Source organism: Balaenoptera musculus, chromosome 14 (genome assembly GCF_009873245.2).
Source record: "Balaenoptera musculus isolate JJ_BM4_2016_0621 chromosome 14, mBalMus1.pri.v3, whole genome shotgun sequence".
NCBI classification, from domain to species: Eukaryota; Metazoa; Chordata; class Mammalia; order Artiodactyla; family Balaenopteridae; genus Balaenoptera; species Balaenoptera musculus.
Window position 1 is genome coordinate 1799973 of NC_045798.1, and position 15060 is coordinate 1815032.

Below are 15060 nucleotides of genomic sequence, written 5' to 3' on the forward strand. Positions count from 1 at the left end.
CAGTTCTTCCCAGACCCGTGGACTCAGCACCGTGCCCTGCATGTTGGTAACTCAAAGTGGACCAAAGCAGCAGGCAGCAGGGAGGGCAAGGCAACCCGCAGGGGATGTAGGCGCCCGGCATCCATCCTCCCTCGCCCAGCACAGCACCTCCACGTTCTTGGGGGGAACCATCCTCCCCACCCCTGTTTCCTCTAGATCAGGTGGGGCTGACCACACAGCCCCAGGTTCACGTGGGCTGGACCAGTTGGAATCACAGGGACTGGCTCAGAGATGGACAGGCTTCAGCCAATAAAAGGGAGTCCTGGAGACTCTGAGCAGACATTGCTATCACACCTGGAAAGCCTTCTTAGAACGGAGCCAGAGCGATGGAGGAACACAGACTTTTGGTGACGTTATCTAAGCACCTGGACCCAGCTTGTGGCAGGCTCCATCTCCCAAAGAAGCCACACCATCTCCCATCCCATCTACTTTCATGCCGTGTGACCTTCCCGCTCTCCACCAAGACTCAGGCCAATTTCTCCACCTGCCCTCTGGCTGATTTGACCAAGCGGAGTCAACAGAAGTGGCCGTGGCCAAGTTCCAGGTGCAGCCGTTAACTGTCTGGGAGCTTCAGCTTTCTGCCTCTTGGAGCTCAAAGCCAACATGGAACAAGTCCAGGCTCTGCTGGTGGAGAAAGAAACCATGTAGAAGAGCCGGAGGTGCCAGAGATGTGAGTGAAGAAAGTGGTCTTGGATATCCACCTCAAGGGCACCTTCAGAGGACCCAGTCCTGGCCACCATGGCTGCAGCTGCACGAGAGCCCTGGCAACCCCCAGCACCATGAGAGGTGATGCTAAATTGTGTTGCACTTGCTAAGTTTGGGAGTGCTTGTTACGCAGCAGTCGATAACCAGAACACAGTCTTTACCTGGATCCACTCAGTAAATCCCCCAAGCCTAGCTGAGTTGCGTTTCTGTTGCTTCCAACCTTTCAGCTGAAGTTTGACAATCCACAGAGGAGTCCCCTTCCTGACCCCAAAGTCCCACCAAAGGCCACCACAAGGATGTGCACGTGGCTCCCTCCTTCCTTCCTGACCACGACTGTGGGTGGCTGATTCGGGGGAGGCTGCTGGAGAAGCGGCTGCAGGGCGACAGGGGGAGCAAGGAGACTCTCCATCCTTTCCTGTTTCCAAGAGGACTTGGTTCAAGACAGAGGTGGCCCTAGGCCTGTGTGAGACACACGTCCACCTACAGTGCAATGGCACGAGAGGACATGAGCTTATCCACACATGTCGACTATGACAACCAGCTGAAAGCAAGTTTCCATGAGAACCACCCAGAGCCAGCAGAGCAGGCTCAAGAATGTTCTGGAGTGGGAAGCTGAGAGCATCAAAACCAACGCCATCCCAACAGGCACATGAAAAGATGCTCAACATCGCTAATCATCTGAGAAATGCAAATCAAAACTACCACGAGGTACCACCTCACACCGGTCAGAATGGCCACCATTAAAAAGTCTACAAATAACAAATGCTGGAGAGGGTGTGGAGAGAAGGAAACCCTCCTACACTGTTGGTGGGAAGGTAAATTTGTGCAGTCATTATGAAGAACAATATGGAGGTTCCTCTAAAAACTAAAAAATAGAGTGCCATGTGACCCAGCCATCCCACTCCTGGGCATATATCCAGAGAAAAGTCTTATTCAAGAAGATACATGCACCCCAGTGTTCATAGCAGCACTATTCACAATAGCCAAGACACGGAAACAACCTAAATGTCCACTGACAGATGAATGGATAAAGAAGATGTGGTACATATATACAATGGAATACGGCTGAGCTATGAAAAAGAATGAAATAATGCCATTTGCAGCAATATGGATGCAACTAGAGATTATCATACTAAGTGAAGTAAGTCAGACAGAGAAAGACAAATACCATATGAGATCACTTATATGTGGAATCTAAACTATGACACAAATGAACCTATCTACAAAACAGAAACAGACTCACAGACCTGGAGAACAGACTTGTGGTTGCCAAGGGGTAGAGGGGTGGTAGAGGGATGGATTGGGAGTTTGGGGTCAGCAGATGCAAACTATTATATCTAGAATGGATAAACAACAAGGTCCTACTGTACAGCACAGGGAACTATATTAATATCCTGTGATAAACCATCATGGAAAAGAATACCAAAAAGAAAGTATGCATATGTATAACTGAATCAGTTTGCTTTACAGCAGAAACTAACACAACACTGTAAATCAGCTATACTTCAATAAAAAATGTTTTGATATTAAAGCCAATAAAACTTAAAAAGAAAGAAACAAGGCCATCAATTTCACTCCCGGGCTGCGGTCTCACCTTAGATAACACCTGACTCAGTAAGCTCGGGCTGCTATAACAGAATCTCGCAGACTGGTTGGCTTAAATGACAGTTATTTCTGACAGTTCTGGAAGCTGGAAGGCTGTGATCGTGTTGCCAGCAAAGCCCTCTTGCTGGTTTTGTCCTCACGTGGCCTTCCTTGGTACGTGCACAGAGAGAGAGCCCGTGTTTCCTCCTCTGCTTATAAGGGCCTTAACCCCTCACCCTCGTGACCTCATTGAATCCTAAGCACCTCCCAAAGGCCCACCTCCAAATACTATCATAGGGATAAGATTTCAACACATGAATTTGGGGAGCACACATTCAGTTCATAGCACCCTCATTCATTCATTCATTCAACAAACATTTAATCAGTGGCTGATACACATCAGACACTATGAGGGAGGGTCTGGAGGCAGAAGAGTGAGCAGACCCCGGGGTCCCTGGGCTCCTGGACTTACTGCCACGTGGGCAGGGAGAGACTGACGTGAATAGTCACGCGGGAGTCTCCCCGGTGATGGTTGTGATGAGGGCAAGGGAGGAGAGACATGCACAGCAAGCCTCGGAGCAGGGCGCCAGCTACCCTGGAGGTTGAGAGAGGCTTCCAGAAGGTCACTGTGGGCCTGAGATCTGAAGGGAACGGGTGTGACTCGGACAAGGGAAGGCACAGGACGAAGGACCGGGGAACACTGAAGGAGCAGACCTCATGTCAGTCTTGTGACGAGATGTGGCGAGGAGGGTAAGAGAGAAGCAGGAGGGGAGGCTGGTGAGGCAGCTGTGGCCAGGAGAGACTTGGGTCCGAGAGCTGCGGTTAGGGTTAGGAGGGAAATCTGAGACGGCACCTCTGTGTTAGTTTCCTACAAATCACCGCATAGTTCTATGCCTGATAACAACACGATTCACTCTCAAGGCTCTGGAGGTAGAAGTCCCACTTGAGCTAAAATCAGGAGGTGAGCAGGGCTGCGTCCCCTTGGGAAGCTGCAGAAGAGAATTTGTTCCCACCCTCTTCCAGCTTCTAGAGGCGCCCACGTTCCTGGGCTCCTGGCCCCTCCCCCAACTTCAAAGCCATCTTCACACCTCTCTTTGACTCTGCCCCTCTGCCCCCTCCCTTTGTAAGGACCCCTGTCATGACCCTGGGCCCACAAGGAAGATCAGGACATTCCCCACCTCAAGTTCCTTGACTTAATCACTCAGTTTCACCCACTGCAAAATGGGTTAAGGGTACGTGGGGTTGCTTTGTATTATTTTTTACAGCTGACTGCGTGTTCATTGACAATTATCTCAAAATAAAAAGGATTTCATAAAAAAAAAAAAAAAAGAGATTCTGCTCGTTTGGGAAGGCCTTTAATCTGACCTGGCTGGTTCAACATCCAATTTTATTACGGCGTATCTCAGGCATGGAAGTTGGATGTTCTCCCAGGTTTTGGTCAAGAGAGGCTCCAGAACTGGGGCTGTGGTTTCTTTATAAAGAATAGAGGATGTCAAGGGAATCTACCAACTGTAGGATTCTAAGTGGGTTTTCTGTGCGGTGTGGCCCAGAAGGAGGAGGAAAGAAGCAAGTGTGCAGGGTTCTGATGACAGAGCATCTCTATGGAGTGACCACCTGCCAAGCGCTTCCAAAAGAGCACAGGCTGGGAGAGAGTGATGGGGAGATTTGGGCTTTCTGGCTAAGCTGAGAAGAGACCCAGACGCCTAGGTAGCAGCCCACCAGCTAGGTTCTGCCGTAGATGCCTAACTCTGATTTTGTAAGACCCTAAAGTTTGATCCCTACTTCTGCATTTCAGCAGAGTACAGGTTGATATGATGATTTCTACCTACATCTTTCTAAGAGTTGACAATTCCACCCCCTCTGGTGTCGGACACTTTCTCCAAGAGAATTTTAGCATATAGGCATGTCTTTACATAACATGAATCTCATGAGTCCCTTCTCGATGGTGTTCCGGTTCTTCTGATTGTGACAAGAGAAAGTCCATTCGTATGTAAGTAACAATTGCTAATCCCCATTTTAACACAGAAATGCCACATCTCAAATTTAGAGCCTCTGGTGGGCCATGGTACCCACGTAGAATTCAACAATATAGGTATCTTCTACTTATGGGAACCAAGATTGGTTTTCAGTTCTTGCGGGTGATAGAAAGTTTCCTTTTCAATTGAATCAAAGTAAGTAAAATTTAAAGAAAAGGTATAAGTATTATAGCTCAGGTGCTATGTGTATATGGTAAAAAAAAAAAATCATAAAAGCAATTTAAAAGTGAATGAAATTTAAGAATCACTAGTCTTAAAAACATTCTAGCATGACTGGAAATTTAGATAATTACATCATTCAACCTCAACCTATTAAAGTAAATAAGCCGCCCTTGGACTTCTTCTTTGGCATAAACACATCCAGCCTCACTGCCTTGATAGTCGATGTTACAAAAGTCGAGCTAAGGGGATGACATGCCATTTTATTGTCCACTTTAGGACTATGAGAATAGAATTACGTCTGGCTGCGGAAGTTTCCTCGGTACAAATTTCAAGTGATCTATTCTCATCCATTCTCAATATTGTGGAGACCCAGCTGCCAAAAAACACAAAGAGAATGGTTCATAAGATTGTCTTATTCATCCTAAACATACAGAACAATTGAGGAGCAAAGTGTGAGGTTATATATGGTCCAGTGAATACAAGAGACCTTACTCTTAAAGTAGAAACATTACAAGGTATCAACTCCATGGCCCAGTGTTCATTGTCTTCCCTAATAAGATCTGATTTTTTTTTTATAATATCTGATTTTTACTTGACAAAGAGAAGCTGTGAAGATGGTGAAGCTTCCACACTATATCCTTAGATTTTTTTTTTCCCAGCTCCATGATTTCAAGACAAGGAAGTAACAATCAAATAAGGTGGGAGAAATGATACAGCAAAGAGCAAACTTTGGAGAGAAAAAGAGCTGAAGGTCATAGTGGCGGGGAATCTGGATAACAGAAGAGACACCGGGTGAAAGATAAGGAGTTCCATCTTCAGCCAGAGTTGAGTTTGCAGTGGTAGGAGAACATGTGATATATGAAATGCAGAGAGAAAGATGATAGAGACCCAAAGGGGCAGTGTTTCTCAGAGTTTAGTGTACACGACAGAGGCCATAAGCTCAAAAGCCCATCTTGCCAGGAGGATTAACTCTAAGACAGCCAGCGTGTTTCTCGAAGGCAGCTCAGGTTGTATCTTTCAACATGCAGACACACTTTCTCAGATCAAACACGCATATCAAATACTACTCATGTCTACCCTTCTTGCTCCCCAAAAAGGCTCTCTTTAATTTCTTCTAGAAATACCTGGTGCTGTAGGACTCTCTTTCACACTAACCATTTCTCTTCTCATTATTGTTTTAAGAGACCAACAGGTGAGTGGCAGCTGCCCTTCAGTCTCAGCAAGCAGGGAACTGAGAACGCTGGGGACTCAGGAAATCTGGAGACCATCGGACCATTCCAAAGGAAACGGTCAGTAACCAACCACTGCCAGGTGGGCAGGGAACACTGTTGGATTTTCTGATTTTTTAAGAGAAGTCAGAAGTATAGATTTTTTAATGAAATTTTCTCTTATATAGGAATTAAATATTAACTTAAAGCACTGTGAGAGAGGCTCTGTTTCTGCAAACAGTGAGCCAGGCTATTTGGACCCACCCATCCTGTCGAGAACAATTTAGAAAGCTGATTAAAATATAAAATATGCGAGAATCGACATAATGCCAGCAAACAAAACACATCTGTGGGACGGAGTCAGCCTTGGCCAGTTCGTTCTGTGAGTCAGTCCATGAGAATCACCTGGAGGTCCTGGCTAAAACTACAGATTCCCAGGCCTCATCCATGGAGATTTTGACTCAGTGGGTTCTGGGCTGGAGCCTGAGAACTTCCATTTTTAACGATCTCTGCAATAGACTCTTCTGCTGATGGTCTGGAAACAACACTTTGAGATACTCTGCCCTAAATCGCCATGTGGCTCTAGGCTGTCTTGTGCCCCCTCTGGGCCTCAGTTTCCCCCTCTGTGAAATGGGCATACTGAATGAATACTTCTCTCTGAGGCTCCTTCAGGCTTTCCAACAGCCCCATAACCCCAAGTCATCTGAGGGAGACAGAAGTTGGATCCATGCCCAGCCTGTAACCATCAGACCATTCTGGAAATTACCGTCCTGAAACTCAATTCTGCAACTATTTTAGCCTTTTGTTGACAGCTTTTTAAATTTAGTAACCTAACGCAAAGGGCAAAAAAGTCCTATCGAAGTTGAGAAGAAGGGAATGTGGATGGTGAGATTTCCCAGCTGCTGCTACGGAGCTATAGCAGGCTTCTTGGTGTTTATAAGCAGGGGAAGCTCTAATGCAAAAGAGGGAAAAACAAAGGGCGCGTTTCCAGAGGGAGGAAAGGTAAAGCTAATGAGTAAAACAGAGAGAATGTCTTTCCTGCGGGGAGCCAAGGTGATTTAGAGTTGAACTCAAATTAGAGATAATTACTCAAGATGGAATTTAATCCAATATCAGAAATAAGTTTCTGGAGGTCCAAGGAGAACAAAAATGGGACGGGCCCCTTTAGGAATGGAGAAGGACCCATCAAGGGTGACATTCAAATGACAGCCCGTCAGTCATTTGCTGGGGAAGCATTCAAAGGAATTTAACATCAAAGAGACAATTACACTAGACGTATCTGTTCAAGCGACATGGATCAAACATCTACGATGCTGATATTCACCCCTGAAAATACAGCAATGACCAGGACAGACAGTGTCCCTGCCTTCACAGAGCTAAAGGCCAAAGAAGGAAGACAGATAACGAGCAGGTCATCACCACCGGTGCAAGGGCTAGAGGGAGAACATAAAGGGAGATGTGAGAGCACAGACAGAGGAACGCAGCTGGTCTGGGACTCATCCCTGCAAAAGTAACACTCGAGCCGAGCTCTCAGGGTCTACGGGGGAATGAAACAAGAGGCTGGAACATCTCAGGAAGAGTCCCTTCCCACGCTGAGTTTCCCCGCTTGTGTGTTTGCTGGTCGTGGAAGCTGGCAGCGAGACACCTTGGCATTTAAGGAACATAGACTGTGTTTCCTTCGGTTAATGTTCAAATAGCCTTTTTCTCTCAAAAGTTCCTCAAAAGCTTCTCCTGCATTTGCACCCAGCACCCATAAGAACACTTGCCCAGGAGATACCATTTGCCAAAAGGCAGGCCCCACGTTCAGCTCAGAGAAGCAAGGGAAGCCGGCTGAGCGGGTGGAGAGGAGCCCTAGGGTGAGCAGGGTGTGGGTTCAAGAGTCTGGAGTGGGCAGCCTGGCAGAGGAAGACGATTCCACGTTCTACCTGAGAACTTGGAGAGGGACAGACGGCTGAATTGCTCAGATGTTTTCTCCTTTTTTGAAAGGCTCTAACCTCAATCCTGTCTCCTAAAACATTCTTTAAAAAAAAAAAATCAGCCAAAAATATGAACAGAGGCCAAGAGAATTGGGAAATCACAAATATGAAAACAGTTGACCTGCTGGACTGGGCATGGGGAGCGATTCTCTCTTTATTTAAATGTTGGGGGAATTCTCTGGCGGTCCAGTGGTTACGACTCGGCACTTTCACTGCTGGGGCCCGGGTTCAATCCCTGGTCAGGGAACTAAGATCCCACAAGCTGTGCAGTGAGGCCAATATATATATATATATATGACCCATTATTCTTATAACGAAACTTATATATATATATATATATATATATATATATATATATATATATATATATATATATATATATATATATATATATATATATATATGGTTGTGATAAGAATAATGGGTTATACATTTGTGCCCACCATCACCTCCAAAAAACATGTGGAGGACGCCCGATCAATGTATCTGAAAAGGCTGACCCAATGTTGCCTACGTTTTAATCACTCACATTTTCATCTTATCTGAACAGCACCTAGATTATTATTATGAAACACTGTTCTTTAAGTCAACCCATTTTCAAAGCTTACTACTTACTGAAGTCTCATCCTAAAGAATATCTATGAAAGCTATCTTAAGCTTCTGACGAGCTATCTTAAAATAAAAACATAACCATTAATTGTTTAATCGCTCCAAGTGCAGCCTGAAATCATCTCACCTACTTCACATGCTATGTGGACTTTGATTTGGAAAATGCTGGACGGACCTTCCCTGTTCTCCTTAAACCCAGAAATACAAGCTATTTGAGGCTCCAGGGAAACCCACCAGAGCAAAGGATATGGTCAGTAAAATGGGGAAACGCATGCAGTGGTCCTTAGGATGGCACCCATGCTCGGTGGCCCTGTCTGAAGACCACACCAAGGGAGGTGGATGGAGGAATACCCAGCCTCCCTCCGCATCCGCATTAAGCCCCCCAGCAGCACGGTCTCTGGGGGCCAAGGCTGACTTGAGGCTTCCTGGCTTCCCTGGATATCTGGCCATTCTCTAGAGAAAGCGGCCATCCGAAAAACACCTTAAAAGGCTTCAGTTAACGTGACACAGGAAAAGTTGTCAACGGGGTGGGAGGTGAAGCCAAAGTTCACAGCTCTCTCTACCACCTGAGCTCTCGTCTGTCTCGTTTTTTTGAGGATGAAATGAGTTAATACATGTAATGGGATTAGAACATTGACTGGCACAAAGTAAATGATAAACAATTGTGGGTCATTATTATGATCAGTCCAACCATGTCAGCCCCCGTCACAGGGTCACATACAAGCGGGCAGATTGGGTGAGGACCAAGATCCTGGTGACAGGAGGGAAGTTTGGAGCCACCCAAACTTGACCCCAAGGGCCTCTCAATGCTGGACCAACCACGTGCCAGTCTTCAGAACAACCCCATGAGCAAGGTACTTTGATGGACCCATTTTACAGATAAGGAACTTGGACTCAGAGGTTAAATGGTTACCCAAGGTCACCGCAGAAAGCGTTAGAACAGGAATTGGAACCCAGGCCACCTGGCCTCGGAGCCCATGCCGTTAACGTGCTCTGTGTCCAACTGGCCCAATGATCAAAGGGTCCGAAGTCTGTGATGAACCAAAGGGCAATGTCCATCACAAAGGGGGCCGTTCCATTCAGCCCCACCCAATCAGAATGGGCCGGGGGCTGGGTGGAGGGGTGGATTTCTCAAGAGAAATTGGAAATTCATATTTTTATGTGAAATCTTCCTATTTTTCAACATTGGCAACTACTTAAAAGTTTTTAACGCCGTGCTTTTGCAAAACGAAACGCAGCCACGGGCCAGAGTCAGCTCGGACGCCTCTAATTTATGACCGCAGAGTTCAGGTAAAACTTCCCAATAGTTCTGATTTGCAATAGCTGGGCTGCCCCACTGGTCCCATCATAGTCACCCTTCAAAGACTGGTCATCTGTGATCACCCCCAGTCACTGGAATTCCTGGGACCTTGCATCCCACACGGGTCAATTCCGGTTGGTAGCTGAGGCTGTAGAGACCCCTGTCCTCCGGGAGAGGCCGCTCCCTGCAGACCCAGAGAGAAATCAGGCAGAGGCCCCCCCTCACCGCCTTCCTGACCGAGGCAGGGAAGGGGCGAGGCAGGCGTGACTGCCTCCTTGCTTCTCTTAGTCCTTGTAGCTGAGGCGGGGCTGTTTTAAATTTAGAGGAATAAACAAGGCTGCCGTGTTTATAGCGCTGTTTGAATTCAGGAACAGCTTGAACTGTGGATTTGTAAACCTGGCGTGGTTTTGGACCTCGAAACCCTTTCTCAAAACTCTGGGTTCTGCGAAGTCCAAAATGTTTCCTTCCACATGTTATCACCTTGTTAAGCTTTTGTTTACTTTTACTGGAATGTAACCCATTATGGCCCAGAGTCAAGAACAATGAATTCATCACAGGGCGGTTTTGATAAGGCCATGGATGTCCAAAAAGCCTTAGGGCTTTCAAATTGGCTTGCATTAAACTTTTTTCTTTCCTAGAAAGAAAATTTTTTATTTCCTTAGGATAATGGAACTTGGAAGCTTGAAGCTGATTTGGATGGCAGAGAACAATTTCCCAGAAAGTTTTGAAATGTGGCTCAGATGTCCATTGTCTGAAGCTCAGATACTGGAGAGCAGTTTACTTTTCATAGAAGAAAAAAAAAAAAAAAAAAAAGAAGGAATAGGTTCCTAACATCTCTTTTGCATCTGTGTGTTTCGTCCATGGCATTATTTCAACCACAGACCTGCAACCTCTTGCTAGGACATCTCTCTCCACTGCCCCCTCCAATCTTGATGGATATAAAAGGAGCAAACCCATGGCACAAGTCTTAAAAGGCACGCCCCGCCCAGATCCATCGCCAACATCCTGGAGCCAGAAATAACGTTCTGTGAGCCACACCATCAATTTACTTCCCACAAGCTCCATGGTCCCATCCAAACTCCAGTGTGACATCACTGTGCCTGCTTTTTATGGAGGGTTCTTTTTTGTTTGTTTCTTGGGTTTTTTGGTTGTTGTTGTTTGTTTGTTTTTGCTTTACAAGATTAAATATTTTGCTCTCACACCTTCACAAGACGGTGTTTTAATTCCATCTCCAGGACCAGTCTCTCATTAGGATTCTAGGTGTCTGCTTCCCTATCCCTCCCCTCCCCTCCCCTCAAAGCCGTATGTGACATTTTGCACGCGTCCTGCAGCCGAACTTCGCCTTCACATCTGCCACGGCCCAGAGCAACAGATGGTACCTGGCAATGAAATGAACTAAAAAAAAAAAAAAGAAGAAGAAGAAAAAGGAAAAGAATGGAGCTCATCACTCACCCTCAGGGCCGCACTGTGCTGGATTACTGATGCAAGAAGTTTTGTACCTTCCGTAATAGAGAAATGTGACTCCTTTTTCCTCCTTGAGGTAAATGCCTTTGTTGACCTTTCCTTCTACAATATCTAAGTGAGAAGAATGGCAACACTGTAGGTTAATAATCGCATGAGATGCAACGTGCAGAGATGTGTCAGGCTTACAAACAACTTACGTCTAAGTATACTGTGTTATTTGTATTTATAATTAAATATTTCTAACATTATATATTATTATATAATATTAACGGTAGTTAACATTTTATAATTAAGAACTAAATCACAAATAATATACATTCGTGTCAATATTAAATAATAAGTATTCTATCCTATTAATATTGTATCACATTAATTAATATCATACCAGTGTATAATATGTACTGTAATAGAACACTGTTATAATTGCTATGTTGGCCGACAGTTGAGTTACCGGAAGCTATGTGATTAGAATCTCCTACTGCCCTAAACTTTCATTCCATCCACCTCTTCATGAGTTCTCACTGCCATCTTCACACTAGACTTTCCAAGTGAAACACTGAGATTCAAGTTTGAACGTAAAACTACACATGAACGCTCTCTCCTTTTGAGTTCTCATTGAGAGCCCCCAATCCTAGACATGGGAGCCCATGATTTTAAGAGAATTCATTTTCAAACACTAGGAAGGACGTGCAGAGCTACACTTCGAGTCGTCCCAGAAGAGCCCGCCAACGACAAGACCGCAGGGCCAGCAGTCCTGGCAGAGACCCCAGCTCCGTCATCTTTTTGTTTGCCCCATTCCCATAGCAAACCTCTCTGATGGTGTCAGTGCGATGTCAGTGGTTTACAGAATTGAAGCCAAGGGTGATGAGTCACGTATTGTTGACTGGGGTCAAAGTCGCCCAGATGACCCTCTGCCCTGTGGCACATGCCTCCTGCCCTTGGAGCCGTCGACCCAGATGAAGATGTACAGAATCAGAGGCTCTTTGACCGACTGCTACCCCAGCTCAGATTTTCTGACAATCACTGGCATGTGGATACCAACTCAAAGGGCTTCAAGTTTTTCCTTATCGTGTTTAAACTTATTTTTTTTCATCTATCTCGTTTATTGCTGGAGATGATCTACATATTACAAAGTTACATGGGCAACTCACAGTATGTGATTGAATGAGGCTGTATAAACCCTTAAACCCGACTGTTTGCTTGGCAAAATTAATTTTGGAAGCGAAACACCCCATAGTTGAAAGAGCAATCAGGTTATATATTGTAAAAAGATCAGGAGTGAGACCTAAATTATCTGAGCTGACTCTCCGTACTGACCAGAGAGCTGCCCAATTGCTACTATCCATTCTGCTCTGTGCTGCATAAGCAAAATCTGAAACATACGGGCTCTGGAGGTTATTAAATAAGATAGTCATTTAGCCATGACTCTTGTGGCTGTGTCTTAGAAAACAGCTTCTAATGATTAAAAAAAAAAATTCCAGCTACAGAAGAAATGCCGATTTTAATGTTTGTAAGAGATCAAATTTTTGATGAGGTACTTTTAAATCGACTTTAATTTTCCATTCAGAGGGCATGTTTTTCCTCCCCCAAAGAATATAATCCATTTAAAAATCCAAACAAGTTCTATTTTTAGAAACGACTCATCTTATGTCTGTATTGTTCTGAAAACAAGCAGCTGGTTTGGAAGACCCTGGTCCCTTGAAAGCGTGTAGATGCCCCCTAATGTACTGCAATCTGTGGTAATTCCTTTAGACCTAATTCGAAGTTGTTATCTTCAATACCCTGGATCTTTGGCTCTTTTTCTGGTTATTTGCTTGTTTGCTAGTCAACATATTGTGAATTCATATAGAACCAACTTGGAATGGCCTTTCAATTCATTGCAGATCCAAACTCGACAAACACAGAAGAAACATGTGCTCACCTACGGTTGCAGAGAAATTTGAGTAGGCAGAGTCATTGGTATATACAAAGGTAGAATTATGGGGAAGAAGCACAGTGAGGTTGTGGGTTCGCAATGCTGGGTGAAACAACAAAAGAAAAAAGCACAATGAATGAGTGACACAAAAAACAAATGGAACCGACATATCTCTCAACTCAACACGCATCGACAAGTGTGCCTTTCATCCCGCAAACAGCTTGGATTTTCTCTTCCGACCCCACCTCCCTCTAATATTTTCAGGGGACAGTACGGCAACTCCAGCGACCCCGTTCAGTCCCAAACCTGGGGCGTGGTCGCCGCTGTATTTGGTTGTCATCTGCTGGCTCCCACCCTCATCCAGATACTTAGTTGAGAGATACGAAATTGAACTTGGCCATAAAATAGCCTTAACGAAAGGATTAACGGTTGTGATGTCACAAGAACTGATGAAACAGCAACACGGCATGAAAACAACTGCATGTTATTATGAGAAATGGACAAAACAACAGGGAATTCAGCGACAAATGACAAAGCAGTGCCTCCACGCAATGATTCCCAGCACCATTCAACTGTCCCCAGAAGTAAAATGTGAAGCCTGTAATCAAATTGAAATATGCCAGTAAAGCACAATAACATAAAGAATGGACCCAATAGAACAGCGCAGTGAAACCTTCATCATTCAAGTGTTTTGGGACAAACACCAATATAGCTCGAGTTTTACGGGAAAATAATACTTTGGGTGAACAAATTCAACCACAGTGTAATTGTATCTGATAATCTATGGCAGTGAAATGAGCTGAGGGGGTGAGGAGAGAAATATACGGATCATTATTTGAGCTCTGTTTGAAGTAATTCCTAAAATAGCGCCTGGGTCCTAAACAAGGAGCTATTTTGACAATGCAATTTCCACTTGGAATGATCGCCTTTCAAAGGCTTTAAAGTAAAGGCCCTGAGAAAAGAAAATTAGATTATAACAAGGGGAAACCATTTCTTTTAACCTGAGGTGGTCATAAAATAACTATCACAGGGACATTCCATCCCTGTGGTACAGACTATTTGGAGAAAGTATGGAGCTCCAGTGGCCCAGTGAAGGTTTTCACTGTGGCCGCCACCGCTGCCTGATACACAGACAAGCAAGAGGCAATGCAGAAGAAGGCAGGGCCTCCGGTGGCCCTACACAGGAGGACAGCACCCTTCTGGAGGGCCCTGCTCCTTGACTGAGCTCCTCTAAGGATGCCAGCAGGACAGACTTCAGCTGTAATGCTTCTCAATTTGCAAATTAAAAAAAAAAATGTTTTAGAATCTGAGGTGGCAACTGATGGCAGCACATGAAGTCCCAGGGATAAGGAAAATATCAGTGTGCTGGTTGTGGAAAGCATAGTAATCAGCAACGTGTGGGGGTTTTTTTTAATCCATTACAAAGAAGCAGTAGAGACAATCTGAGCATGTGCCAGGATGGTTGTACATAACTCTCCTGTTATACACGTCAGTCGTTGGACATGATCAAGAGGAATAAGGAAATAAAAATTAAAATGTCACAGCATCCCAAATCACTCAAAACTTAGACTTTAAAAAAGCTTCTTATTGGAATGCAAAAAGTGCTCAGGGCTGTCTGGGGTTTCTCCTTCTCGAAATGTCTGAATTGCTTCAGAGAGAAACTTTATCTTCCATGGAATTGGGGACCATTGGAAGCATCTTAGGTGATGTTGGACCTTTTCACAGGGGGGGCTTCCAGTGACGTGTAGAGGAGATGATGGGTAGGTGGGGGGTGGGGGGTACCTCTGCTAAGTGAAATCGTGACCCCGCAAACAGCGGGTCAGTCCTCGTTGGCACGACGTTCGGCCCTAGGTTCCAATGGGTCCCTGCTTTGGCAGACATGTAGATGACTCCATTTGTGCCTACCTAGAAAACGTGCATCCGGACTTGTACAGAGACTGATCCATCGTGTACCGCTTAAAGCCGAAAACAACTGCATTTGTTTAAAGGTTGTTGGACGAAATGCACATCTTAATATTCTGAAGCATAAATCCTGTCCTTCAACCATAAAATCATATAAAAG

General features: G+C 45.0%; 1 protein-coding gene across 3 annotated transcripts in view; it reads right to left on the reverse strand.

Moving 5' to 3' along the window:
* The window catches only part of ADGRD1 (adhesion G protein-coupled receptor D1), a 150113-nt gene that overhangs the window by 126447 nt on the left and 8606 nt on the right, over nt 1-15060 (reverse strand). For 2 of the 3 annotated variants that reach the window (XM_036824042.1, XM_036824040.1), the window contains exons 4-5: nt 13005-13100; nt 11072-11194 (exon numbers count right to left, since the gene is read on the reverse strand). In XM_036824042.1, the coding sequence (XP_036679937.1) occupies nt 11072-11194; nt 13005-13100 (219 nt within the window). The remainder of the gene's footprint in view (nt 1-11071; nt 11195-13004; nt 13101-15060) is intronic. The other variant, XM_036824041.1, reaches the window with a different exon arrangement.